The sequence below is a fragment of the Rhincodon typus genome, chromosome 3, assembly GCF_021869965.1.
Source record: "Rhincodon typus isolate 14 chromosome 3, sRhiTyp1.1, whole genome shotgun sequence".
Lineage (NCBI taxonomy): Eukaryota > Metazoa > Chordata > Chondrichthyes > Orectolobiformes > Rhincodontidae > Rhincodon > Rhincodon typus.
This window is the reverse complement of record NC_063334.1, coordinates 20,267,250-20,295,141: the sequence shown is the minus strand read 5'-3', so window position 1 is coordinate 20,295,141 and position 27,892 is coordinate 20,267,250. Positions and strand designations below refer to the sequence as shown.

At 39.9% G+C, this 27,892-nt stretch overlaps 1 protein-coding gene across 6 annotated transcripts in view; it reads left to right on the top strand.

The window, feature by feature from the left end:
• The window catches only part of adgrl3.1 (adhesion G protein-coupled receptor L3.1), a 607,182-nt gene that overhangs the window by 528,803 nt on the left and 50,487 nt on the right, over positions 1-27,892 (top strand). For all 6 annotated transcript variants that reach the window (XM_048595033.1, XM_048595030.1, XM_048595031.1 and 3 more), the window contains 3 exons: positions 2,566-2,786; positions 5,900-5,966; positions 6,760-6,851. In XM_048595033.1, coding sequence (XP_048450990.1) covers positions 2,566-2,786; positions 5,900-5,966; positions 6,760-6,851 — 380 coding nt within the window. The remainder of the gene's footprint in view (positions 1-2,565; positions 2,787-5,899; positions 5,967-6,759; positions 6,852-27,892) is intronic.

Genomic DNA, 27,892 nt, shown 5'->3' with positions numbered 1-27,892 from the left:
TGTTCAGGGATGTATAGCTTAGGTGGGTTATAGGGGCATGGGTCTGGGTGGGATGCTCTAAGGGTCGGTGTGGAGTTGTTGGGCCGAAGGGCCTGTTTCCACACTGTAGGGATTCTATGAAATCAGGAGGGTGACAAAATATTGTCCACTTTACCTGGATGAGCACAGCTCCAATAACAGTGAAAAAACTTAACACCATTCAAAACAAAGCAAGCCACTTGATCAGCATCCCATCCAGAACCACAAATGTATGCATCTCACCAAAACTCCTTCAACACTTTCCAAACCCAGAACCTCAGGCACCTGAAAGGATAAGGACAGTGGATGCCTGGGATTACCATCACCTGCAAATTGCCCTCCATGTCACTCACCATCCTGAATTGGAACAATTACCATCACTCCTTATTTGTCACTGTATCAAATCCTTGAACTCTGTCCCTTCCTAATTGCAAAGTGATTCAACCTACACCACATGGACAGATGTAATTTGAGAAGGCATTCAACAGAACCTTCTCAAAGGCAGTTAGGCATATTGTATCTTGCCAGGAACAATCACATCCCTAGAACATAATTTAAACAATTCCCTATTTGAATCATTCCAATTAGATTGCCGTCCAGCTTTAGCTCCAAAACAACCTTAACTGAATTTCCAAACCATGGTGACTTGGATTTTACCATAGAGTTTGGACATGGACACAGTACAGATGTCTTTCCTGCTTTGTCCAGTTTAGTGGAGCTGTCACCCCAGAGAATAGGCAGTGACAAATTTTCCATTGAGAAGCAAAATCTTGGCCCCAAATCCAGCGGGGACCAACTTTAGCACTAGTAAGCTAGTGATAGGAGTATACCATTCAGTGCTTGAATCAGTTCCATCTTTCGTAGCTGATCTGCAATTCAACTCCATAAATGCATCTTTGTCTCATGTTCCATAAAGCATTTGATTTTTGTTAACCAGTCTTAATTTAAAACAAACAATTTGCCTTAATTCAAGAAGGGGCTTTCAAAGTTTGTACAAGAAAATGTTTCATAATCTCAGTCCAGAAAGGCCTAGCCCAAATTTTAGTAGACACCGCCCTCTATACTTGTGCAACCCAACCATTGGTGATAGTTTCTCTTTATCTTCTTTTGTACCAATTTATGCCTTATTTGTGCAAAGTGAATGTGACAGAACATAGAAGGGTTAATTTCCAACTTCACTGACTGGGAAGAAACCCAGTGAACCTGATTTTCTGTTTTGTTTCAGGAGTTGTTTTTGATTTCTCGGAGAAGTAAATTGTTGGGTACTACATCAACCGGTGGGTGCTCAGCTTCAGGTTATTGACCCATTGAAGAGATTGAAAATTACATCACATAATACTCAGTGATTGTAACTATAAGTGTCTTACCTGCTCCACTTTTGAACCACTTACACCTCTTTTATTCCTCTCCTTCATATACACTACTGCCATATATTAGGTAAAGTTATGGTCTGAAATCATTTGTTACTAATCAATAATTAAGCTATTTACAAAGTTTTGCATTCTGTAATCCTCATTTCACTGAACACTTTCAGATGAGCTAACTTATGTACTTTAACTAAGATTTAACTTGTTCAGCATCATTTTGTCCTCTTTTGTCAAACATTTCTAACTTGTTTTTGACAAATAGGATCGCTCAGAGTAGGTATGATTAAAATGTAGCCGCTCCTTCCCTCCAATCCAGATTACTGTTTTTGTAAAGCATTGTGAACAGCAGGATTTGTTCCTATAATTCTTCAGCAGTTTTCAACTGTCTACTTAGCAGTCAAATTGGTGCTTAAAGGATTGATTGATGGTCCATTTACGCTAGTGTTTGTGATGCATCCTGTTGGTTTTTTTGGTGGTTGACTGTGTTTAAGTGTTTTAAGTCAAAACAACCAAGTCTATAAAGTTTAATGATTCCAGGAATGACTGATGGATTTTGGAAAGCTGGATGTGAAGTGAGTCAAAACCCACTGAGAAATCTTTATAGTGACATTTGAGGGTCATGTGTTGAGTCGTTATATTTGTTAAAATTCCATAAGCATTCCCTTGCTGAAAGCTAGTCAATTAACATTGTTTTTGTTATGTTAGACAAAGGCTTTCTGATTAAAAGAAGATACTCGATGCTGGTGGAGAAAGAAGAATACAACAATTGATCTTTAATGGACAAAGCCCTTGTCTGCCAATGTATTCCCTTAAACACCACTTCCTATGTTTCTCACCCGAGAAAATTTCTCTTGCATCATTGTTACTCCACGCCTTCTCAGGCACAGGGGGGAAAGAAAATATTTTAACCAAAAACAAAAATCAGTGGCCCTCCGTAGAACTCATGGAGATTTTTGAGTTGGTTACGTACTCAGTAACCAAGATAAAGGAAACACTTGTCCTAAACTTCTGCCACCATTGAATGTGCAAATTAGCTGCCTGTAAGGGACTTTATCACATGTAACCTCAGCTAGTCATTCAGAAGAAATTGTGATAATTGTAATATCTGACGTCAACGAAGACTGTAAAAGTTTAGGAGTAAAAGAATCATGTCGCTCATCTATCTGTTTGTTTCTTGCAGATTGCTTGTGCGGTATTTGCTGCTTTGCTTCACTTCTTTTTCCTGGCTGCATTCACATGGATGTTCCTGGAGGGTGTTCAGCTCTACATTATGTTAGTGGAGGTCTTTGAAAGTGAGCACTCCCGCAAAAAATACTTTTATCTGGTTGGATATGGTGTACCTGCACTTATTGTCGCTGTCTCAGCTGCTGTGGATTACCGGAGTTATGGGACAACAACAGCGTGAGTTTCCAGTTTGCTTTGAAAATCCCTTACCAGACACACTGATTACTTCTGGCGTATTGATGAATTTATAAACATGGGCTCCCAGTAGTTTGGTTTGAATAATTTAATGACCTTTTATCACACCACAGCTACAGATTTGCACGAAGAATACAGATGGAGGTGAATACATCGAGATGGGTCATTTTCAGGTTGTCATTTGTCAGTAAAGAACTTCATTTTGGCAAAACTTCTCACCCTTCATACACCAGGATAGTTAGTCATTTTCAGCAATCGGTCATTTTGTTGAAAAATGGGAGCAGGACTAAGTCTGCAAACTTCTGAATCCCACTATTAGTGTGAAATATGTGTCGCTGGCTTGCATTGTGTGGGAAATGGTTTCCCGATGTGATTTTTCACCTGGCCAGCCAAGTAATGGCCAGGCTCACCACTCAATTAAAACTCAATTGAAGCTGAAGGGCCAATCAGAGGACTTTCCACTTGAATAGCAGCCTGTGATGGCAGGTGAATAACAGTGCTGCGTAATTGAGTTCTCACTGTGACATTTTCAAAGATAGTTTTTTTCGTCAGGTCACCACTACAGGCTGTGGAGATGGGGTCCTCTAGAGGATGACTTCTGGCTGCTGTGTCACCTGCCCAGGCAGACAGAAAGGACCCCTAGGTCTCCCTGGATCACTGGCCCTTGTTATTCCACTGGGAAGTGTGACAAAATGTGCCTTTAAGAGGGATTTGTTCTGTCCTGTTTCTCTTGAAGAAAGATGTTGTGAACCTGGTGTCGAGGTGTCTGCTCCATAGAAAGCAGAATAAACAGCTTTGGGGTTTATTTTAAATTAGATAAAAGAAGCATGAGTGAGTGAAGCCAGGCTCTCACAGACCCAGCGTTTTAGTTTTTCCTTGTAATTGTTGAAAATGGGGTTATTGGACTTGAAGCTGCTAGATATAGCTCTCTCTCTGCTGCAAAAGCTTGAGTTCTCACTCTGCTTCTAGATTTATTCTGTCGGTGTTTCCTTTCTCTCGGACTGAAGGAGATAGCAAGTGAGGGAAATCTGTTTTGTTGAATTTGCCTTTGCCAAGGGTGTGTTTATTGGATGCTGCTATACTGGAATAGTTGATGAGTAGGAATTAAACAATATTTTGTTAAGCGTTTCAATAGTAAAGTTATACCACTTCTTTTCTTTTTGTTTATATTTTAACTGTAGTGTAAAAATAAAGTGTGTTTTGTTTAAAGACTAGTAGTTTGACCAACCAAATCACATCTGGAACACAGCACCTTACACTTGCCTTTAAACAAAATAAAGGTTAGGATCTAGTTTATCTCCTTGATTTTTTTTTGAGGGTGTTTGGTCTGGTCCATAACAGAAGCTTCCTCCACACTTTGTTGAAACAAATGAAGTCTTCTGTCCATGTTTCTGCAATTCCTCATCAGTAATAGCATGTTTAAGCAATTTTTATGTAGCTAAGTTTATGGGATTGATAATTAATTTTCATTCTTATTTTGAACGCACGTCCAGACCCTTCTTTTTTTTTAAAGTTTGTAATTGTATTCAGATGGACTTCTCAAATCCATTCTGTTCATTTATCTGACTGCCATACATGCAGGAAGCTGCAAATTGACTGACTGAAAAACACCAGCCATCTTGACCACAACCCACACGCCTCCCACTGCCTCTAACCATTACCTGTATTACTGCCAATATTACCTCCCTATGCTCCCCTACTTGCCCTCTCCCCCTGTGAGGGGAAAAGTAAGCCTGAGAATAGAATAGGGCGAGGAAATTGACAGCCTAGCCACCAGACCTGCTTCTACATCTCGCTAATCCTGGCCCCATCAGGCTCTGAACTTCAAGCTCCTGATGTGCTAAAGTAAAAGCAGCTGGTTAAAGTACCATTGCATAATCAAAATTACTAGACAAGCCTCTGAATAACTGTACTACTGTAAAAATTTTATTCGTGCAAAAGAAAATATGTTTTGTGAATGAAAACAGAAGAAGTTGATAGAAATATTTGCGCAAGAAAAATCTTTTAATAGACATTCTTTTCTACTTTTCATTTAAAACCTGTTGCATCTCTTAAGTTTTCCCAGCTCTCATGAAAGGTTGTTGACTGGTAATATTAATCCTCTTTCTTCCTCCATAGAGGCTGCCTATCCTGTTGAGTATTTCTGGCATGTTCTGTTTTTATTTCAGATTTTGAATATCTGCAGTACTCCGCCTGTGTGCACATAATGCCAACTATCACATCCTTCTTTGGAATGCTTTGTTAAAACAAGTGAAGTCTTCTGCCCATGTTTCTGCAATTCCTCATCAATAACAGCACATTTAAGCAATTTTTATGTGGCTAAGTTTATGGGATTGATAATTAATTTTCATTCTTATTTTGAACGCACATCCAGACCCTTTTTTTTTAAAGTTTGTAATTCTATTCAGTTGGACTTGTCAAATCCATTCTATCCATTTATCACATAAATGTAACTGAACGAAGAAGGCAATTTTCAAGAGAGCTCCAAATTTGATCCTGCTGAATGTAATGGAAATTAGGTGATTAATAATTTAGTTAAAGGTCATATATCTGTCTGAGCTCTCCACAATATTTTAAAGCCAGGAATTATTCCTGCTTTTAATAGGACATAGTTTTAACAACCTTAGAGCCTAATCACCACAGCTCATCAAAGTTCAAACCATGCTCTTCAGTTTATTTTGGATCAGGTTTTACTCGGCCAAAGCTAAGATCTAGTCCCGTTCAATAAATGATTGACAGGTTGTAGTTAATGGGGAGGAGAAAGCAGCTTAAAGCTCGAAAATGCAATGGCTATGTTAAGTTTTTATTTCCCTGTGATGATTATCTGACAGCTGAAGAAAGTGCTAGCACACATGTGCTGTCATCAAGTCTTGTGCCATTTCTCTGCTTGCTTTTCCGAGAGTTAATTATCTTCTTCCATCAATTGTGCTGTCAAAAAATGTGCCCATAATTCAACATTTAAATGAACAATGGTGTAATAATTCCTGGCTCTCAGCAGCTTATTTTGCAGAGTACATTCCTCTCTGTCAGTCCACTGCTGTTGATGTATGTCCTGCACTCAGACCTTGAATGCTGTCCCTTGCGTTTCATTACAGATGTTGGTTGAGGCTCGACACCTACTTCATTTGGAGCTTTATAGGTCCTGCAACCTTGATTATTATGGTAAGTGCTGCTAATTAACACAACACCTTCAAGGGCACAAAGCAGACTTTCACTGGACCTTCGCTGTACGCCCTTAATTTATAGGCATTCATTTTAAAAATAAATAATCCTCTCTGACCAGTTAGCCACAGTGAGCAATTATAGGGCTTTAGTATGAACAAGAATATGATTGTTATTTCTGTAGCTATAGGTCCATAAAGAATAACTGTGATGAAATAGCCAATTAAGAAATATAAAAAAGGGTGTTTTAACATTTAGTACCTCCAATTTATGAAAATATATCATAGTATTGTTCATTATAATCTCCGATTACCTTGACCTTAAGTAGACTCTTCAAATTTGTTTTGCTCCTAATTATAGCTGTGCAATTTTTTAATGATGATGCCAATTCTGACTCATGCAGAATTTCTGAAAATTGCTGCTGAAGTTGTCAGTGAACATCTTGTTCTGTAGTGGTGATTCTCCTAATCTACTACAACTGGATACTGCAAAAACAGTTCACCAGAAATCTGGAAATCGCAACAGACCATTGGAATTCTCAATACATTGTGCATCAATGCATGTAGATTCATTCAAATTTGTGATCTGCGATAGAGGAATGGCACTGATTTTTAATTTTCAATATTCTCATTGAAGAAGAAAAAACTCCCAAGGGAAAGTGATCTTACCATGATGGCGATTATTGTTGTAGAAAATTGAAAGGAATAGTAGAGCATGAGGAACCCTAAAAGAGATGACATTTTAAAATTACGAAAAACGAAACCTCATTTTGTTTTATTTCTTAAATTTGCAGTTAAATGTGATATTTCTTGGGATTGCTCTTTACAAGATGTTCCATCATACAACTGTGTTGAAGCCAGAATCTAGCTGTTTGGACAATATCAAGTAAGTTACTACCATCAACTTCTATGAACATTTTCTTCTTTAAGAAAGTTGTTAATTTAAAATCCAGAAATGAGTAGGTAGTTCCCAGATTTTTGCCTGCTTTTGTGTTACTTAACAATTGCACAATGCATTATCCTTTGAACTTTGTTCAATAACTAGAAAGGATTGTGTAATGTTAAGATGTTAGTTGCCACCGATGTGAAACCTATCTCGCTGTTGATCTAGTATGGATGCTGCTATTGCACTTTATCACCTTGGCACACAATTCCTTGAATTGATAATGGAATTTGTGAAACAGCCGGAACTGTGTTCAAACTCTTAAACATGCTAAGTAACAGTCAACCAGCTATCTATTCCTCAGCTGCAATGTCACCACAGGTTCCCTTTTCAGGCAGGGTTATAAATGGGGTGACTTGAAAGATAGTCAACATCATATCCATTTGAACATTTCTTTTCCTTCTGAATTTTGAACCAGCATCTATTTTCTGTCACAAGTCATTTAGTCTGATATGCATCCCCTCGTCTTTATTTTCACTTCCTCTGGCCACTCTGTCAAAACTAGTTATATTTCTTACGTGTAAAAGACCTTGCATGATTTCCATGCCCCATGCACACACTGTGAAAAAGATTGTGTTTCAGTTCACTAGATTGTCATTTGAGAATCTGATCAGCACTGCAATCTCAACACATTGCTCTAGGAAGCAAGCAGTTTTGATGAATTTAAAGGGACAAAATGCTAGATTCTGTGGGGTGTTTTCTTTGCAACAGGATTTTATGCAGGTAGCAGACTGCCAGGTGGATGTTTTGATATTCAAGCACACCTTCAGGGCAGGTTAGTGTGACAGCCCTGCAAGTAAATTGTTTTGTTTTTGTTTATAGTGGTTGTGAGTCTTTGTTGTAACTTTTTTTGTTTTGACTTGGAAGATTCCTGTGATCTTAATTATTTTCACACCAGAGACTTTCAACATTCTAGCACAATATTAAATTCATCAGTGTATGATTCTGCTCCCTCCATACCCCAACCCCCACCCATACCTGAAGAATGGCCACTTATTTTCTGCTCAGCTGGAAAAATTTAAAATTTCAAAATTATGTAAAAAAATGTTTTTTTTAGGCAAACTTAATCTTTCTTTCCCCAACACTATCGCCAGCATCTTGTGTAGTGATTGTAATGAGGTCAGCCAAGTGGACCTTATAGAATATGAGTTCCCTGATTGAGGCTGTTAATCTCATCCAATCAGGGAGCCCTGGCTGACAGATATAAGTAGGAGTGTCAGAGGTTCTGTTCGCTCTGAGAGCTGGCTCTGAGGAAGTCAGACCAGTGTCAAATACTATGCACGTGTAAATAATGGGTGATTTGATGCTGGGATGCTGGCCTCTGAAGTTATTTCACTTACATTGGGAGTGTTTGCTTCCAATTAAATATCCAACTAAAATGTTTTTGAAAGAGCAGCTAAACAGAATTTTCTACTGTCTCTGAACAGCCACAATTATTTGTGTTTTTCTTTAAATCTGATATTGGCACTTTGATGAAACAGTGTTTATTTCCCAAATGCAAGTATCTGATGATTAGCACATACTATCCTCAAACATGAATCAGTATTTCACTAAAGTCTGATCACCACCTATAAGACATAAGACGTGAGTATGATCGAATACTCTCCATTTAACTGAATATAGCTCCAATAGCACTCAAAAAAACTCTACACTATCTAGGATAAAGCAGCCTGCTTGACTGGCACCCCAATCACCACCTTCAATATTCACTCCCTTCACCAATGACACACAATAAAGTGTGTGTGAGATGCACTTTAGCAACGCATAAAACTTCCTTTAACAGTATTTTCGAAACTTATGACCCATCACCTTGAAAGGCAATTGCATAGAAGCACCACAATCTGCGCGTTCCCCTCCACACTGAACAGCAACCTTTCTTGGAAATGTATCATCTTTCTTTTACTGTCACTGGGTTAAAACTCAGGAACCTGCTTCCTAATAGCCTCGTGGGTATATTGTCATTACATAGACTGCAGCAGTTAAAGGAGGTGGCTCTTCTTTCCATCAATACTTACATCCTATGAGCATGATACATATAACATGTTGTACACCAATAGTAAGAAGTACGGAAGAAAGCAAGAGTACGGAATATACTCTGGGTGGAGGACTTCGGTGTACATCACCAAGGTTAGCTCATTAGAACCACTTCTTGCTGATTGACTAAGTCCTGAGATTGCAGATTTATGAGGGGAAAAAATACTTGATCTTACCCTTGTCAAACTACTTGTCTCAAATGCATCTGCCCAGATAATGTTTTTGTGATGTTAATTGAGGAACAAGTATTGGTCAAGACACTATGGACAGCCCTTCTCATCTTCCTCAAAATAGTGCTGTCAGCTGTTTCACATCTGCCTGAGGAACTAGTCAGTCATCAGTTTAATGACTCGTATGAAATAAAGCATCTCCAGCATTGCAGCACTTCTTTATTGCCTCAAGTGTCAACTGCTACTTTTCTACTCAAGCTGTGGAGTAGGACTTGAATGCAAAATCTTGTGACTGAGCTGCAAGTGTTAGCAACCCAATAATGGCTGACACAAAAGGCTGAAATAGTCACAACCATCTTGAGCCATATATACTGAGAGGCTGATCCATATAAGCCTCCTCCTGATATCTCCACCATCACAGGAACCAGTCTTTAGGTAATTCATTTCGTATCAAGAAATGGCTGGCCACAAAGGCTACAGTCTTCACAACATAAAGAGTTACACCTCTAGCTTAATTATTTTAGTAGATCCTCACTATTCGTATTTACCCAACAAATTTTAACAATTCTCCAGCTATGTGCACTAACAGCAGAATAAGTCCAATCAGGTGAATAACGGCCATATCAGCCCTGTCGATTATCAGCAAATCATGAAAGGTGTTATCAACAGCGCTTTAAGATGGCCCCTTACTCATCAATAATGTGCTCAGCAATGCTCAGTTTGTGTTCTACCAGGCCTACTGTACCCCAGATTGTCCAATGATGGACAGAAGAGCTGAAATTCAGTGGTGAGATGACAGTGGATTCCCATGAGAATGAAGGCAGCATTTGACTAAGTGTGACATCTAGGGTAAAGTCGATGAGAATTGAGGGGATAAGTCATACCTAGCCGAAAAAAAATTGGTTGAGAGTGTTGTGTGCCAATTATTTCAGGGTATCACTGCTGGAGTCCTTGGTCCAACTATTCTTCAGCTGTCTGCATCTGTTGTAGACTAATCAATAAAGATTGATTTGTTGTTATAACAAGTCATCCATTCCGGTGCCACTGTATCGAGTGACTACCAGGAATTTATAAGATCATCCTTTGTCTTTTGTTATCTTGCAATTAATGTGCTCCTTCCCATAAAGAGAAAGGATCCAAAATGTGAAACCATATTTGGGTTGTATTCTGGGAAACGTAATGAGACGTCTCGCATTCTGCTGTCATACCTTGAAGAGAAGTCATGTCTGAGCTTTAAATAGGGAGCAGAATGTTTTGGATGGTGGAGTTTTTCATCCTCCCCCACCCGGAGAGTGGATAGGGAACAAATCACCAGTGATCACAGTAGACCCAAAATCATTTAACATTCTCCTGATGCTAATAAGCTGGAGATGGAATGGTCGCCCCACTCCCTCCCCACCCACCCCACTCAGATGGAACTCCCACCTCAGAGAGCTGTTGTCAAAACGAATTGGGTACCAGCTCAATAATGTCGGTAACAGCAAGACTGGGCTTATAAGCAGATCCCAGATTCTTAAGTCCCAGAGTGCAGCACCAGGTATGTGAAGGATCTCACATTGAGGAGGAGAAGTGAAACCTGGTGGAGTGAGGGGTCTCACCTTTCCTCCTTACTGCAAGATCCTCAACAGTACCTAGCTACTCAGCTGGCTGTAACTTGATTAGTCACGGCCAACTGTCCTTCCTCTAAGTTGAAGTCCTACTCACTTCGAGTAGTGTAGCCGCATGTTGAAGAAAACCACAAGAGACGCACTCACCCACCGCCCTTTTTTGTGCTTGAGGCCTGAGCAGGCACTGCTTCCACTCCTGCTAGTAGTTGTATAGTTAAAGACCTCTGACTGAAGCGGTGTGAGGGTGGGACCCTAGGTTTTGATGGGAGGACCACCCAGAGAACTTTATGGGCATTCACACCAGGGCACCCACTGGTAGTACATCATAAAATTCTGCCGAGGGTTTCTGCTAATGTTACGCTGAAGATGAGTAGAAATAAACTTTCATATCTGTCAAAATATACAAATGATGCTGACAATGTGTTGCTGAATTACAAAACAGTAGGCAAGCCTGTTAAAGATTACATAGTGAGCCGTAGGGATGATTTTTGACAGTGTTTAATCAGAGTTGAATGTTCTTCTCTATTAACATGACATCCAGCTTCAGGGAACTTTGGGTTCTGTTCTAAATTTTTATAGAAATTATAATTAACTTGTGTATGTTCTCGTGAATATGGTGGTGTTTTACTATCAGCATAAAACTCTCAAAGGTCAATCAAATTTTGCAAAAACTCCCCAATCAGTAGGACAACCTCACTGGAATTTGGTTTACTGCACTATGCATTGATATATTATTCCATTCAGTCATCTTTTAATCTTAAAATGCCAAAAAAATTCAGTAATTAATTTGAGTCCTTCTTTCTAAAGGACTTTGAATATCTTTCCATGCCTCAACCTTATACCCCTGTAAAACTAAATTAATCATTGCCTTTACATTAACAGCCAGCTCTTGTAAGTTGCAAAAAATCAGTGATGCATGACCTGTACTTTCTATCAAACAAACTGTACCACTGAGTGCTGAATATATCTGCACATGCATGACAAACGCATTAAGATATTTACTATACATCAGCAATGCTTTTGTTTTAGTGCATCTCTTTTTGGTTGATGGCTTTTGTCTGAATCAGTAAGAAATGCATTGTTTCCCATTTGCAATTTCTCAGTGTCATGTATTTTCAGGTCATTATATCTGATTGCACCATGTGATGAAGTGGTAGTGTCCCTGCATCTGAGTCAGGAGGTGTGGGCTCAAGTTCCATCTGCTCTAGAAATGTGTAGTAACATCTCTGAGTATGATGATTAGAAAATATCTGGAATTTGCACCGTGGTAACAAACCATTCAAGCTTCTCAGAGTGTGTTGGTGGTTCCCTTGAGAATGAGCAATAATTCTCATGCCATGTCTCCGTTTTATGCATATATCTGTTTCTCCATTCACAACCCACATTAGGTATTTTTAAGTGTAGATATGGGCCAGAATCTTGTCACAGTGGTGAGTGCCACAACAGTGCAGACTTAAAGTGAGTAGGCCTTCAACTTGGAGGAACGACAGTTGGCCGTGAGTAATCAAGTTACAGCCAGCCAGTTAGCTAGGTACAGTCGAGTGGCTCAACCAGTTGTATTCATGAGATATGCAGGAAATCCATTGTTACCTCCTGGGGTCAAGAGTCTGGGTGCCAGATATAAATGACACCCAGACATGCATCGATTCTCTGAAAGCCAGCACCATAATTGTGACTGTCTGAGTGGAGGATTTTGAGTTGGAACTACTGCCACCTATTCCCCATCTGCCACACTTGGATCCCAAGAGCTACTGATATACTCCCTCCCTCCCTCACACAAGTAGTCATGCTCTGACCTCCCTGGATAGCTGCGACCTGACTGCGACGCAACCCTCCAACCTCCTCTCCCCGGTCTAACAAAGTTCCTTATTCCAACAGAGCAACTTCTCTTCATTTTGAATTCACTGGGAAAACAACTTTTGTTCCGTTGCATGCCACCTTTAACCAGTCATGAATCTGAAGGCATGCATTTCTTGTTTGCTGCTGACTTGATTGCAAAGCTAGTTTAATCTGGCGATGATGCCATTTGATGAATATGCATGACATGTTAATGCATTAAACATAGCTTCTCAGTTAACGCTGTCAGGAACCACATTTGGCCTTTAATCTGCTGCCAACTTAATTCGCAACTTGCATCCCACCATTAGAAAGTTGACATTTCACCTCCTGTAGAATTAAGTGCCTCCCTGCCTCCGTTGCTTATTGCTCACCAGAAATTTCAATAGATTCCATCCATGATCTCTGCTTCAGTCATTAGATCAAGTGATTCATTTCACAGTCTCCAATTCTCCAGCTCTGCCTTTAAGATTCCTGCCATTTAATCATGTATTTATGTCCCCTTGCTCTAAATTCCTCAATCTGTGTAGGGTGTTGCATCATCAATCCACACCACTGACCCACCACATTGTATAAGCTTATTCGCACTGTTACTCACCCTGTGGTAGGCTTGTTACATCCTCTGTTATGCCAGGGTTCTTTAGGGCCTGACTGATCTAAGGTAGTGGGATGACATTGTTTGCTAATGAGATGAGGCACTTGTCTTAAATCAGATGTGATTTATTTCATGTAAGCAACTAATTGAAAGTTATACTTCACAAACTCAAGTTTTGAGTTTTTACTGTTCCCAGAATGCATTCACTTTGGACTTGGAGGATTGTTAGGTCTCTGAGTTGAAGTTTGTCGACTTTGATGCTATTCCTGACAGAGCGAGGGCTGAGAGACACTTTCATTGTGATGTTCCTCATTGGGACCATCCCAATCAAGCAGTGGTGGATAATTGATCCCCAAGGGGCTGAGGTGTCTGCAGCTCATTGACTGAGAGTAGATTTTCTCTTAAAATCCCAAATCCAGGGCCTGAGACAGAGGGATACGTCAGAGTTCAATAACAAGAACCCAGGGCTCTAATGCTGCTGTGCTCTGATCAGGGGTAGGGCCACTGTACTCGGACAGAGCTAGAGGCCCTAACCAGGAGCTGCACATGGGCTGTGATTTCTGTTCCTGTCTCTACCCATATCCCCACCTATTGTCAATGGCTCCAATTTATCAGCTGTCTCACTGAGGGTCATCGGGGGGAGGGGTGGGGGTTTGGCGATGGCCTAATGGTATTATTGCTGGACTATTAATCCACAGACCCAGATAATGTTCTGGGTATCCGGGTTCAAATCCCGTCATGGCAAATGATAGAATTTGAATTCAATAAATATCTGGAATTAAGAATCTAATGATGACCATGAAACCATTGCCGATTGTCGGGAAAAACCCATCTGGTTCACTAATGTCCTTCAGATAAGCAAACTGCTATCCTTACCTGGTCTGGCCTACATGTCACTCCAAACCCACAGCCATGTGGTTGACTCTTAACTGCCCTGTGGGCAGTTAGGGACGGGTAATAAATGCTGCCTAGCCAGCAATGCCCCTCATCCCATGAATAAACAAAAAAAGAAAAACCATTATAGAGTATGCATGCAGTGCATGTTAGGACTATTCCCTCCTACATACAGTTTGGTAGTCCCCATCGAATGTAAATGTGGAGTCAATTTCTTTTGTAAGATAGGGAGCTAAGTCTTCAACTTTCTGCCCATTAGCAATAGAGACAGTAATAAACCACAATAAACTGGCTGGGTCAGTAATTTAGCCTTGCTGTACAGAAGTCAGCATTTTTCTTCAAAGCCTTTTGGCAGTCCAGACCCATGCTTGGTTGCCTGTTTGATTTTGGGAATCCCAGGAAGTGCGTACCATGTTCAAATTCAGAACTGGCTGCAAACAGTGGCCTGGAATAACTAGAAGATGAATTCAATGCATTTGTAACCATTTCCTTGATGACTGCACCTGTAGAGGTGGTAGGTAATTTCTTCACTTCTATCTCTTGTGAATTAGTCATTGGCAACAGGTTAGAAACGAATAAGTCTGAGCCAACAGACTGGTGGGGAAAATTAAAGGGAAAAATGGCTGTCATTACTGCGGCCTATGCATAACACAAGCTTGACAGTCAGCTTTGAGATCCTTGATTCTCTTTAAGGATCTATGACTGCTGTTTCTTGGTCGAGTTTTTTTTTCTTCAATTTAGCTGTGTTTGACTCCTTCTACCATTTGCAGAACATTGGAGTCAAGATGCACATTCTGACTCAAGAGTGAGAATCCTTGATTGTGAAGCAGGTATCAGTTCCCCGTTACCTGTTGCCCACAACCTTTTGCTTTCGGCTTTCTTTCCAGCAGCTCAGGACATGCCCTGACAATGACGGCTACTCAGAGCACTGATGCTCTTACTTACATCTTCTCTGAATGAACCTATTTTCACTACACCCCTCCACACCCCACCTCGCTTTCTGGGTCATTAACCCAAGTCAGCAAATACCTTAGCAATTGTGGCTGGATGGCTTGATGTTCTTTTAGCTAAAATTACATGACTTCTTGCAATTGCTGTTTGATTGATCGCACTGAACAAAGTTGTTTTCTGACCTTTTAGACAAAACAAATCAGATGTTCACAAGAATGAAAACTGAACTGTGTTTTTCTTCCATTTATGAACCCCCAAGTTCCCAAACAACAATAATATGTTATGAAAGTTCATTGCACCTTGTTTGCTGAGGCTTTTAATCTGCTCTTTTATCATTTTAATTCTGGCATTGCGATGTTCTTGAGTCTGTGACGTCAGCTTGAATTGCAACTATGGCCCTTCATTGTCCTTATTGTTGTTTGATGTCTACTCATTTTGGCATCAATGCTCAGTTGAGCTGTAGTACTTTCTTTGTAGCTCTCCCAGTGTGCACCTTTGTATTTAATTTTTCCTTTATGCACCTGAGATCCTAATTTTGTTCTTGAAGCCTCTGATATCATACATATAAAGGCCAGTATTCCATTAACTTTCTTGATTATTTTCTGTTCCTGTTTGTGACATTTAAACGATCTATGCACCTGAAACCCCATGTTTCTTTGGGAATCCACTGCATTTAACTTCATACCATCTAGAAAGTACCTTGATCTATCCTTTTTCGGTCCAAATCTATTCACTCCTCAGCTGAAGTCAGATTCAGGACTGCACCACAGATTGTCTCTGATCGATAACTGCCTTGGAGTGACGATCATTCCAGGTCCAGGAAGTTACTAACTCTCCTGTGTTGCAAGTCCCTTAGCCAAGTGTAAAATGCTTTTACTATTTACTATAGATTCTATCTTGCCATAAAGGATCCTTCGGCAAGGTTCATGAGTATTCAGCTCTTCCAGGTGCTGGTTACCAATTTTAGGAGGCTTCTTAAAGCTGTGTCAGTTAACAGATGTCAGCTAAGTGGAATCCATATTGCTGCGTACTGTTGTATATGCAGTCCTTATTACTCACCAAAGAGGTAGTCTGCATTATTGCCTTCCATGCAGGAAGTTTGCTGTCACCATCCATTGGAGGAAAAGATGGATCGAAAGCAGGCATTAGTTCTGGTATAGTAGAGGAAAGCCGGTAGGCAATCTCATGAGAAGACACATTTGTTTTAAATAAGTAAGAGTATTTTTTAGCTTGTCAGCAACTCATTGCAAGTTACCCAAATGGTAGGTTTACTCCTTCAAGATCGTAAGTGGTTCTATTATGATGTATCCATACAATATCTTCATAGTGAGTGGTGTCTAAGGCAGCCCTCAATATTAACCTATTCTCACCCTTACACCCTTATTTAACATATAGCATAGATAGCTACACAGCCTAGAAACTTTCTCATAGCCCAGTAATATGACGTAGCTTCCATCGTGGAAAAGTGGTCACTTGACACCAATGTGATGGTTTCCATTTCCATTGCCACCTCTTGACTTATTTGAATTAAATGGCTAATTGAGTAGAGTTCTGCACCGCGAGTTATGGGCCACTAAGCACTAAGTTCCTAGTATCCAAGCTTCAGAGAACCCTTACGGTTAGTACACAAAAGGGGTTCCATCCCATCAGTTAAGCCTGGGTTTAAATTTCAGAAGTGAAAAACCTGTGATTAATTCTTATTGCCTGTACCCAGTACACTTAAAGCAGTAAAGTCAGATCCTGAAATGTAAAGTGCTGTCAAACTTTTCACATGCTTTTACGAAAGGCCTTTCCGAAAAGAACAAAGAAGACGCTAATCGAAGAGGTGTCTGTGAATGTGTGTGGGTGCTCTGTATTCCTGTATACCATTCAATACACCAATACAATCTGAATTTTGAAGCAAATTCCACTCAGGCATGTAGCAAGTCTTGCTTTCACGAGCTTTTAGTAAAAATGGAGGATCAGGCAAGTTTCTTGAACTATCATTTGGAATATTTGATCATCACTCCGCATTGTCAGAGCATGATTTTCCCCAAAGTGTCCATGAAAGAATTCTCTCATTTTTCAGCGATTCAGAAAAAAACATAGTGACTTGACTTTAGTATTAAAATATTATGTTTAAAATGTTTTCATTTCAATGTTCAAGACCCATCTAGGAACAGTAACAAATGTGTGCAGTTAAATTTCTGGTATTCTGAAAATGGTCACAAAGGAAGAGTGAAGCAGAGTTAAAATATTTTGCAAAAGGAAAATCAGTTCTGATGAAAGTCACTGAGCTGATACATTAACTCTGTTTCTCTCTCCACAAATGCTGCCAGACTTGCTGAGTATTAAGCATTTTCTAAGTTTATCTTCAAATTATTTTTTTCTCTGTTTGCTTCTCAGCCTGTAATGTAGCATCAAATAAAGGTGGGAAGAGGCTTTTGTTTTATTTGTTAGGTTAGCCCACACTGAATCCCTTTGGAAGCAACAATTCTGCAGTGTGAATCTTAATGACCGACATTAATGATTATCATCTTTCAAGTCTTGGCTCATTTCCTTTTGCAACTTATTTGGAAATCCAATGGAAATATAGACCTTTCAAATTCAATGGAATGTGATATAAAGAACTACTCAACTCTGCTCCACCAGCTTAAATTTCTGGAGGAAGGTTTTTTTTTTAACCAATATGCTCTAATGCTTCAGAATTCAGCTTTTATGTAGAAGTTTGAAGGGAAGTGATTTGTCTGTGTATTGGTGATGAATTCCCTGAACCTTCGGGAAATGGGTGCAGTTTTATACTCAGCCTTGTTCTCTCCATGTCACTACATCCACAGCAACCTCCCACCCCTTTCAGCCCCTATGTACATATTAGGAGCACATTAGCTCACCTCACTTTGGCACCTTTGTCCCAAAGCCATTTAATGGATCAGAGGGCCATTCAGTGGTTTAAGGTGAGAAGTTTGCACCCCCCCTCCAAGAGCTGCTAGCCAATCAAATGGCAGGCAACATTTGGAGCATTGGTCAATGCCTGGACTGCACCCAGAGCTCAAAAGTGACTGTCACTGAAGCTGGGCACAGAGGTAAGACGGGAGAGAGGTATCACTGAAGACAGATATGGCAGACATTATTGAAGAAGGTAGGGGTGTTGCAGTGAACAGGCCAGGATTTGGCTGATGTTGCAGAGGTGGAGAAACAGAGAGCAAATGTGAGGTTGGAGAAGAATGATGGGGAAGAAAGTATTGTCTTATAGGCACAGGATGCCTGTGAAGGAGATGCGTACCCAGCACCTTGCTCACCACCAGCCTGAGCAGTGAGCACCACAGAAAATACAGCAATGGCAGGAAGCAGCCCTTGAGAGTCCATTAATTGGCCGATGAGTGAACAGGCCACCTGATGCCTCCCCACTATGTGTGGAATTGCACTGGAGGCAGATAGGCACAGGGAATGCCTGTACAGTTTTGTACTCAGTTTTGTACTCCTCCATCCACTTGCCAACAAGCCTCTCAGGGAAGCATAAGCCCATCTTCAAGAGCGCAGTGAGAAGGGAAGCAATGCACATAAAACTGCAGCAGTTATCATTGTGCATGTCAGCGTCTATGTGTGGACGTGACTTGTTTTTCCAATTGCAGGATGCATCTTGTTAATCACAACTTACTGAGACTCTCCATTCCAATTATTTAACACTTTGTGGTCATCAGAGATCTGTGACTTTTTGACCAAACATGTCTGTGGTCCTGAAAGATGTAATCATTGTATCTCTTTAATTTGTTCTGGTCTTATTGATAGGCATATGGATTTGATTAAACGTTGTTTCCTCTGGGAGTTAATATTTATCAAGACATTGCTTTAACCAGACTATAACTTATTGAGTATGTATGCCTGGGGCACGGTTGAAAATTATTATTTGATTACTAATTTTTATTCATGTGCAATCATTTGAGAGAAGGATTAAAAAAAAATCTACTTTAATGGAATTGAACTTGACAGTGAAAATGTTGCAGTTGGATGTCTTGAGAATTGAGCATTTTTACAAAAAAGCACCGTTGCTGGTTGAGAATCGGTGCCCAGTCTTCAGTTGAACATGACATTGAAAAGTTTCTGGGCCATTTGCCTGCTTTCGCCCTTTGTTTTATTTGTTGCACTTTCTGTACTGTGTTCATTTTCAAGCAAATAAGTTATTTAGTAGGGCAAATTTAACACCCGTAGCCTTTTAGCACACAATGATCAACTTCAGTGAGTCTGGCTTTTTGCTCAGTAGAAGCTTTCATCAACTGTGTGGGCAACACAGATATGGAAAGACCTGAAAATTTGTAAAGACTTAGAAGTTTCCCGTGTGGAAAAGAAAAGGTTTTCAATCAAAACTATTACAGGTGCCCAGCCAACATGTTCATCTGGAAACTATATTTTGACTGGGTTTGTATTTGCCTGAGTGCTTATAAAATTCATAAACTTCATTTTCATGTACTATACTTGCTCTATCCATGGTCCTTTGGAAAAAGAGTTCCCATTAGTCTGAAGTAGTACAATGCAGTGGGTGAGATAGCTATCTGCCTTTAAGGAGTTTGAATTTTACTTAGAAGAGGTAGTTTCTGAGGCTGTTTACTTTTATGCAAGATGTTGAAAGGGCTAGTGATGTGGTGGTCAAATATCAGTCAGATTGATTAGTTGCCATACCGTATTGCAGCTGTAACTGCCTGAAACATGTGTAGAGTTTTCCAGTTTTCATTTGCTGTTTTATTGAGTGAGGTTCAAGATGCCTTGGCTCAACAACCTTTCTGATGCAATCTCCAGCTGTTCACTTTGTTAATTGTGCCACTGGGCTCTTTTGTGCCCTTCTTCGAGATTCATGCAGCCACAGAAATGGTGGTGCTTGCCATGGGCAGGACCTTCCAGCATACGTACCGCTGGCATCATATTTAAAACCCAGCGGCACACCATTTCAGACAGTGCAAGCCAGAAAATACCCCTCACTCTGTGGATCTGCACCAGTATGGCTGGAGATGCTGACGGACAGGGTGTTGGAGAAAATGGCCGTCCACTTTCTTCGGAACTGCACACCACCAAATCAAGTCAGCCTGACCTCAAATTACAGTCCAGGTCAGTGCTGCTTCCTGGTTGAAGTGGGATACTGATCAGGGCAGGAAGAAACTCATTGATCTGTGCTGTGTGATGTTAAGTATATCCACCACCTTTCTGTTGCCTCTTCGCCACTCATTCTAATTTTGCCAGTGCACATATCACTCACCAAAGAAGGCTACACGTCTCTATATTGCATGCATCATGACCACTCGATAGTTATCATCTATTTCATCCTCCAAAACTACAAATCCTCCCAGGTATCTGTGCTTCCTACTCACTAACTTGGGACTGATTTTTGGGGAAGGAGAGGATAAGGAGCTAAGGGCTATGTAGAAACGTGACGTGTGTGTGTCTGAAGTCAAGTTGCATACTAGTGTCCCTGTGCTCCATGCACTGAAAGGCTGAGATGATTTTGAACTGATTTTTGGGGAAGGAGAGGATAAAGAGAAATGACAAAGAAATAACGTATGTTTGCATTTTAATAAAATTGTAATAAGATAATGGTTATTCACTGGTCAGATTATGAAGTTGCTAGTTACGTCTTGAGAAGAAAATTGCGAACATATTTCTCGACACAAAGTTCTGATTTTATTCATTTTTTTCCATTTTTCTCAACTTCCTCACCATGCTCATGCCACACAGGGGAGGGCAAAATTTCACCGTTGATATTCCTTTAGACCTAATGTAATTTCCTTTGTAGTCCTACAAGTGATGATGATAAGAATGAAGTTTTGTCCCTATCACTCAATGCTGAAATGGAGAATTACCAATAGAATGTAGAGAGGAGGAATATGCACATTGATTCTATTATTACGTACAGCTTATTTTTTTTAACCCATATTGTGGCGTTATGCTTGATGTTACGCACTATTACGTACATTTCTGCCTCCAGTAATCTTGCATAGCAAATACAGGTATCCTTGCTTGATGTGGATGCTTTTTAATGCTGTCAATCTTGTTAAAGTTTCTGCATTACTTTGGGTCAGCCTGGGTACATTATCTTAAAAAATACCTTTAAATGTTAATCTGTGCAGAGTGGTACAAAACTTTTTGAATAATCCATGACATTTTCATACTTTGTAAATTATACCTTCTCCAACTTCTCGCTGGAGTGTCATTTCAGCAAAATAGATCAGCTCCATGGAATTCATTGTCCTTTTTGAAAATGATCTTTTGTTTTCTATATATAGTTGTCTAGAACTATTAGATGTAGTTTTGATTTGGGTCATCTTCAACCCAGGAAAATAAATCTTTTCACAAACGTAATGTGCTTTGAAAAGAATTGAAAGAAAAAGTTTGTCAATGTTTCTCCAAGGTGACTTTTCCTTTTTTTTCCCCCCATGGTCCAATTTTTTGTTCTGTTTTAATTTCACTGTGTTCATTAATGTGTATCAATTCATTGGGAATCAATGTGAACAATTCTGTTCTATTTGTGTTTTTCTCTTTGCTTGTTTCAGCTATCGATTTTACGATGGCTCCATTAATGTGGAATGGCAAGGGTAAGAGTTGATATCCTCTTGAAGAGGGTTGAAATGACAGTCATCAGTATTAAATAAACCCATTGATTTGTGATTACCAATTATATTGGTTCTCCATGAGCTTGTAGGGAAACTATTTAAAGAGATTGATGATAAATCTAGCACTATTAACAAAAGCCTTGAGCATCTGCTCAGCAAGTCACCTTGCAGTCTTCTAGCTGAAGCAGCCAACTCTGAATCAAATTATTGAGTCATTGCAATGCAGAAGCAGACCAGTTTGCCCACCCTGTCTCTCTTTGGAGAAATCCAGTCAATCCCATTTCCCTGCTCTGTCCCTGTAATTTATTTCCATCAAGGACCGATCCAATTTCCTTTTGAAATCATCGATTGCCAGCTGCACTGTCCTCCCACATAGGCATTGAGTTGCAGGTTATTATGACTCACTGAAGAAAAGCTTTTAAGACATACTCTTTGTATCACTTGCCCAAATCCTTAGTTTTTCCTCCTCTTGTCCTTGATAAGTCACACAATCAGACAAATCTTTCTTTGTCAACCTTGTGTAAACCTGCCATAACCATATATGTTTTTATTAGAGATAGTAGGAACTGCAGATGCTGGAGAATCCGAGACAACAAGGTGGGCTGTGTTCATCCAGCCCTGCACCTTGTTGTCTATGTTTTTATTAGATCTACCCTCAGCCCCCTTTGCTCCAAGGAGAACAAGCCCAGCTTCTCCAATATAACATTGTAGTTAAATTCTGTTATCCCTGGAACTGGTCTGGTAGATCTCCTCAGCATCCCCTTAAAGACCCTTATACGCTGCCTCGTGTGGTAACCAGAGGTTATGGCCCAACCAGAACTTTGCAAGAATTTAGCATATCCTGTGTGCATTTGTACTCCATGCCATGAATTATCCAATGCAATTTCACATATGTTTTGCTAACAATCTTCTTAATATGTCCTGCCATCTTAAAGGAACAGTTCACTTGGGCCCCCAAGTCCCTGCATCTGGCACATTCTTTCAAACTATGCTATTAAGTCTACTCTGCCTTTCCCTCTACTTCATGCATCAGCTGTATTGAGTCCCATCTTCCACTTGTCTGCCACATTCTGCCCGCCACTCTATGCCCTGTTCCAGTTGATTACTATCACACTCAATTTGCCACTCCTCCAAGTTGGCAGTATCTGCAGATTTTGAAATTCTACTCTGATTCTGAGATTCAAGTATTTTTATATCAATAATGCAGTGCTCCTAGCACAGACCTTTGGCGAACACCACCGGCTTTCACCTTCCAGTCTGAAAACCAACGTTTTTTCTGTTATTTAAACAAACTTTGTATCCAAATTGACACACAGCTTCCTACTCTGAGCCACCGTTTTGTTAACCAGCCGTATGGTATTTTGTCAAACTCTTTTTTTAAAAATCATGCGGGCAGCATCCATTGCATTCCCTTCATCAACCTTCTCTGCAATTACAAGAAAATAAATCTGTTAGTGGAGCACATCTGCCCCTTAGAAATCCATGCTGCAACTTCTTAAGTAACTCAAACTTCCCCAACCGTTGATTTATTCTCATCCTGATTATTACTTCCAAACCCTTGTCCACCATTGATGTTAAACTAACTGACTTGTAGTCTCCTGGAATTTTCTTGCATGTTCTCTCGGACCACAGCGCCAAGGTGTCATTTTTATCTCACTTCAGTCCTCTGGCACTTGCTCTGTAATGGTTCTTCCTCCCCCCTTTCCCCAGCCCCATCTTCCATGACGACCCCCCACCCCTCACCATCACCACCACAAGCACTCTCCATCCACCCCCCGCTGCACAGTCTCAAGACACTATATGAAACCGGTTTATATCTAGTTCCACTTACAAAATATTGATATTAGATTTGTTATATGAAATGGCTTACCACTCAAAGTATTCCCAAGTGTGGAATCGAGCAGCTACTGTCAATTCTCCTGTCAAAGCAGCAGTTATCAGGCACACCAGCCTGAAAATCCCTGGCAGAATCACCACTTTCATGTTCTGAGGGTGCTGAAGTTATTGACTTGCCTTTGGTGAAAAAAAAAATTCCTTTCTTCATTTGAAATGCACGTATGAAGCTCCAAATCCCATATTGAATTGATCAATAAGTCTGGAATATTTCAAGATGTTTCTGATTAGGAATGCATCATTACACAGTGTCAAGAAAAGCTGAGGATTTACAATATTGACATGAACCTGACTAATAAGACTGTAATAGACTGTGAGAATGTCTCTTTACTATTGAACACTTTATAAATCTGTGTACCTTTATCTACACACTGTGCCATGGTAATAATTTACCTTCCACCAGCTGATTGGCTGAATGTCAGTGAAATTTAGATACAAACAGGAATGCATGGTACATATTATATCCAGCCAATTATTCCATGAAAGTATTGAAAAAGGACAATTCTTCCAAGATACCAAAGAAGGGGTTTAATCTTTCTTCCTTGTGACAATAATTGACATGTTCAAAGTAATTGGTGCGTAAGTTATGTCATTCCAACCCTACTTCAGAGTTTATAGTTAATGCGCTGTTCATTTTGTTAATTTAGCAGAGTTTCTTTTGTTCTGATGCAAATTCTCTTTCTTCCTCATGCTAGAGTATTCAACTACTGGTGATGTTTGATCTATTACTCCTTTTCACCCCTTTCAAGTAGTTGAAAGGCATTACTGCTCAGCATCAACTACTGACCCTTTTGTTAACCTCCTTGAAGTTTTAACTCTGAAGAAGCTATCTAAAAATGCAAATTCTTTGCATATGCTGTCTAAAATTATTAGTTGTCTGACAAAATCAATAATTTGCATCACGGTAATTCTGTCCGCTGATTACTTCTACATAATTTAGTCAAACTAATGCAAAGTTGGTGCACAAATGTATGTGTCATGGTACCTTGCCTAAAGTGATTTTAGTGCACTATATAATTACAAACCCAGCGTACAACGGTTGTGATGATACAACTGGGGAAAAGATGCTGAAAGTTATGCACTTAATTCAACACTTCAATTACTTGAAAATCTAACCAGAGTGGCACTTTTGGGTTAAATCCACATGCTGCCTGCAACCAGTAGTTCAATCTTAGAAAGGTAAAAGCTGTATTCATGCCCCTCAGTGCTTTTCAGAGTTCAAGTAGTCACAGTATCAAAATTTATCACTGACCATTAAGCTTTGCTGAAACTCTGATTTGTAACCGGGCCTTGGATTAGACACTCTCAGAATAAGTTTTGAAAATTGCAATTACAGTGAAGCAAATATTTTAAATTTGATCATCAAAGATGCATAAAAAATTGTTTTCGTACCATTTCAAGACCAGTAAAGTCTGTAATTGAGAAATGTTGGTTCTTCTGATTTTATACCCAAATTGCATTACATGTGTTTGCAGCAGCCCTGTTTAATTATTTTGTCACACATGTCAAATTCCCCTATAATTTACAAAAAAAAAGTATATTTCAAGCTTCTGAAATTTGATTTATTTAAAGGGAATCATAAAGTATTACTCAACCAGAAAATTGTCAGTCACATTTGACTATTTAATGTATGACTTGTTGAAGATGACAGAGTTGTAAAGCTTTGAAAATGCTTTATTCTATCTCTTTCTGGCATGTTAGGTGTTTATCGCTGGCTCCACCTACCTTCTTGTCATTCAGCGATGGTTGTCTCTCCGTACTCAATCAACTTGACAGTTTATCTTTGCAACAGTTTGAAGTCTATTAACTCTTTTCCCACTTTTGGCTAATGCTACAGTGCACTGAAATACACCAGTGCATTTGCTGTTTACAAATCACTTTGAGTGCCAGCTCAACATTGAGCTGATGTGGAATGAGTCATTTGACGTTCTAGGGAATCCAGCTTCACAAATCTGACTTTGTTCAGTCTACTTTGATGAATTCTGGGGCAGAGCATGAAATAAAACATTAAATGTATTTAATCTTGTTTCAAAACAAAAATAAGCCCATTATTTTACCAGTTAAAACCACTTGACCAATTCTATCAATAAACCATCTGGAGTTTGTACACCTACAATGCTGATAGGAAGTTAAAGGATTTTGATTCAGTGACACTGAAGACATGGTGATATATTTCCCAGTCAGAATTGTGAGCGGCTTGCAGGGGAACTTGCAAGTAGTGGTGCTGCCTTGCATCTGCTCCCCTTTTCCTTCAAGGTGGCCATGGTCACAGATTTTGAAAGTGCTGGCCAAGGACACCCAGTGAGTTGTTGCAATATACAGAAGACAGAATGTGAATTACTTACCTCAGGGTTCTTAGCCTCTAACCTGGTCTTGTAGCCACAGTATTTATATTGCTGATCTAGTTCAGTTTCAGGTCAATGGTAACCCATAGGATATTGATTATGGAAGATTCAGCAACAGTGGTGGCATTGAATGTCATAGGAAGATGTTGCAGATGACCACTGCAGACATTTGCGTGATGCAAATGTTACTTGTCACTTATATTGTCCAGGTTTTGCTGCCAATGGACACAGACTGCCTTGATATCTGACAAATTGTGAATGGTGCTGACAATTGTGTACTTAAGAAGCACTAAAACATAACAGGACACGAGCTGTATAGGGAGATGTTTGGTCAGATGTCTTAAAGCTTGTTTAAAAAGGTACGTTTTAAGGAGCATCTTCAGTGGAGTAGAGAGGCTTAGGGATCAAATGCTAGAGGTTAGGGCCTAGGCAACTAAAAGGACAAGCAGCAACGATGAAGTGATGACAAACAGGGATGTCCAAGAGACAGGAATTAGTGGAGAACAGATAGCCCAGAGGGATTTGAGGCTGCAGGAGACTAGAGAGAATGGGAGAGACAAGAGAGTGGAGTTTGTGGTCGTAAATGGGGATATAGGCTTCTGTCCTGTTAAAAGTTGATTGAGGGAAATTTCTCCTTATTCATTGCTGGTTAGTGGATGAGCAGCTTGATCATTTAGAAACAGTGATGGCTCAGGAGTGGTGGTGATATAGTGTAAAAGGGTGTTGTCAACATACCTATGGAATTTGAGGTTGCGTTTGAGAATAATGTTGCTGAGGGGTAGCATGCAGACGAGAAATTGGAGACCATCAATGATCAATTTTTGAGGAATATCAGAGGTGCGGGAACAAGAAGAGATTTCGAAAGGGTGTTTGATAAATGTCACCTCAAAGGTGTAATAGCCATGAGAAATGCAGGATTACAGAGATCGGGTAGGGGAGTGGATCTGGGTGGGATGCTCTCCGGTGGGTCGGTGTAGACTCACTGGGCTGAATGGCCTGCCTCCACATGGTAGGGAGTCTACAATTCAGTTAGGTCATGTCTAATTATCCACCTCAGTGCCATTTTCCCATACAATCTCCATATCTCTCAATGTCGTTAATCCAGAAATCCATCAATACCATCTGTGTGAAAAAGCTCATGTTCATCTCGGTTTCAACTGAGTTAAATGGCCTACCCATTAGCCTGTGATGTTGTCCCTGGTTTTAGACTCACCAGCCTGGAAACCAGCTTCCCTGTATCTTGTCCTAGCCTCCCTGAGATGCCCTGTAAAAAATTTTGTAAGTTTCAATGAAATTGCCTCACATTCTTTGAAACAATACAGAATACAGACCCAGCTTCATCAATCTGTCCTCATCAAACAATCCTGACATCCCAGAGATTATTCTGGTAAACTTCCACTGTACTCTTACTATAACATGTATATCCCTCCAAGTGTAAAGAGACCAAAATTGTACACAGAACACCAGGTGAGATTTTACCAAAGCTTTAAACAACTGCAGCAAGACCACTTAACTAGTACTCAAATCCCCTTATGATGAAGATGGACATGTCATTTTCCTTCCTTATTGTTTGCTGCATCTACATGCTAATATGAAGTGACTCATGAACAGTGACACTTGTGCCTTTGGAAACATGCACTTCCCAACATCTCACCATTTAAGAAATAGTCTGCCTTTCTGTTTTTATTCTAGCCAAGTGAATAACTTTGACTTTTTGCCATAATCACATCCATTCGCTCAGGTGTCCAAGTCGTCGTAACCTCCTCGTATCATCCTTACAGTTTATGTTTCCACCTGATTTAGTGTCATCAACAAAGTTGGAAATATTATAATTGGTCACCACAATAAAATTATTAATATAACTTGTGAGCTAGCACTGCTCTTGCAATAGCTGATGATGTTCCCATGGATCTGCTACCTTTATCCTTCTCGTTGGAAAAGGTTGCAGATTGATACAGCCCTTTTAAAGGGGTCTTTGTGAGTTTTTATTTACTACTTTGTTTATCAGTGACTGATTCACACAGCTTCTTTCTGGAAAGCCTGTCATTGCTGCTGATGACATGTTGAAGAAAATTTACCAA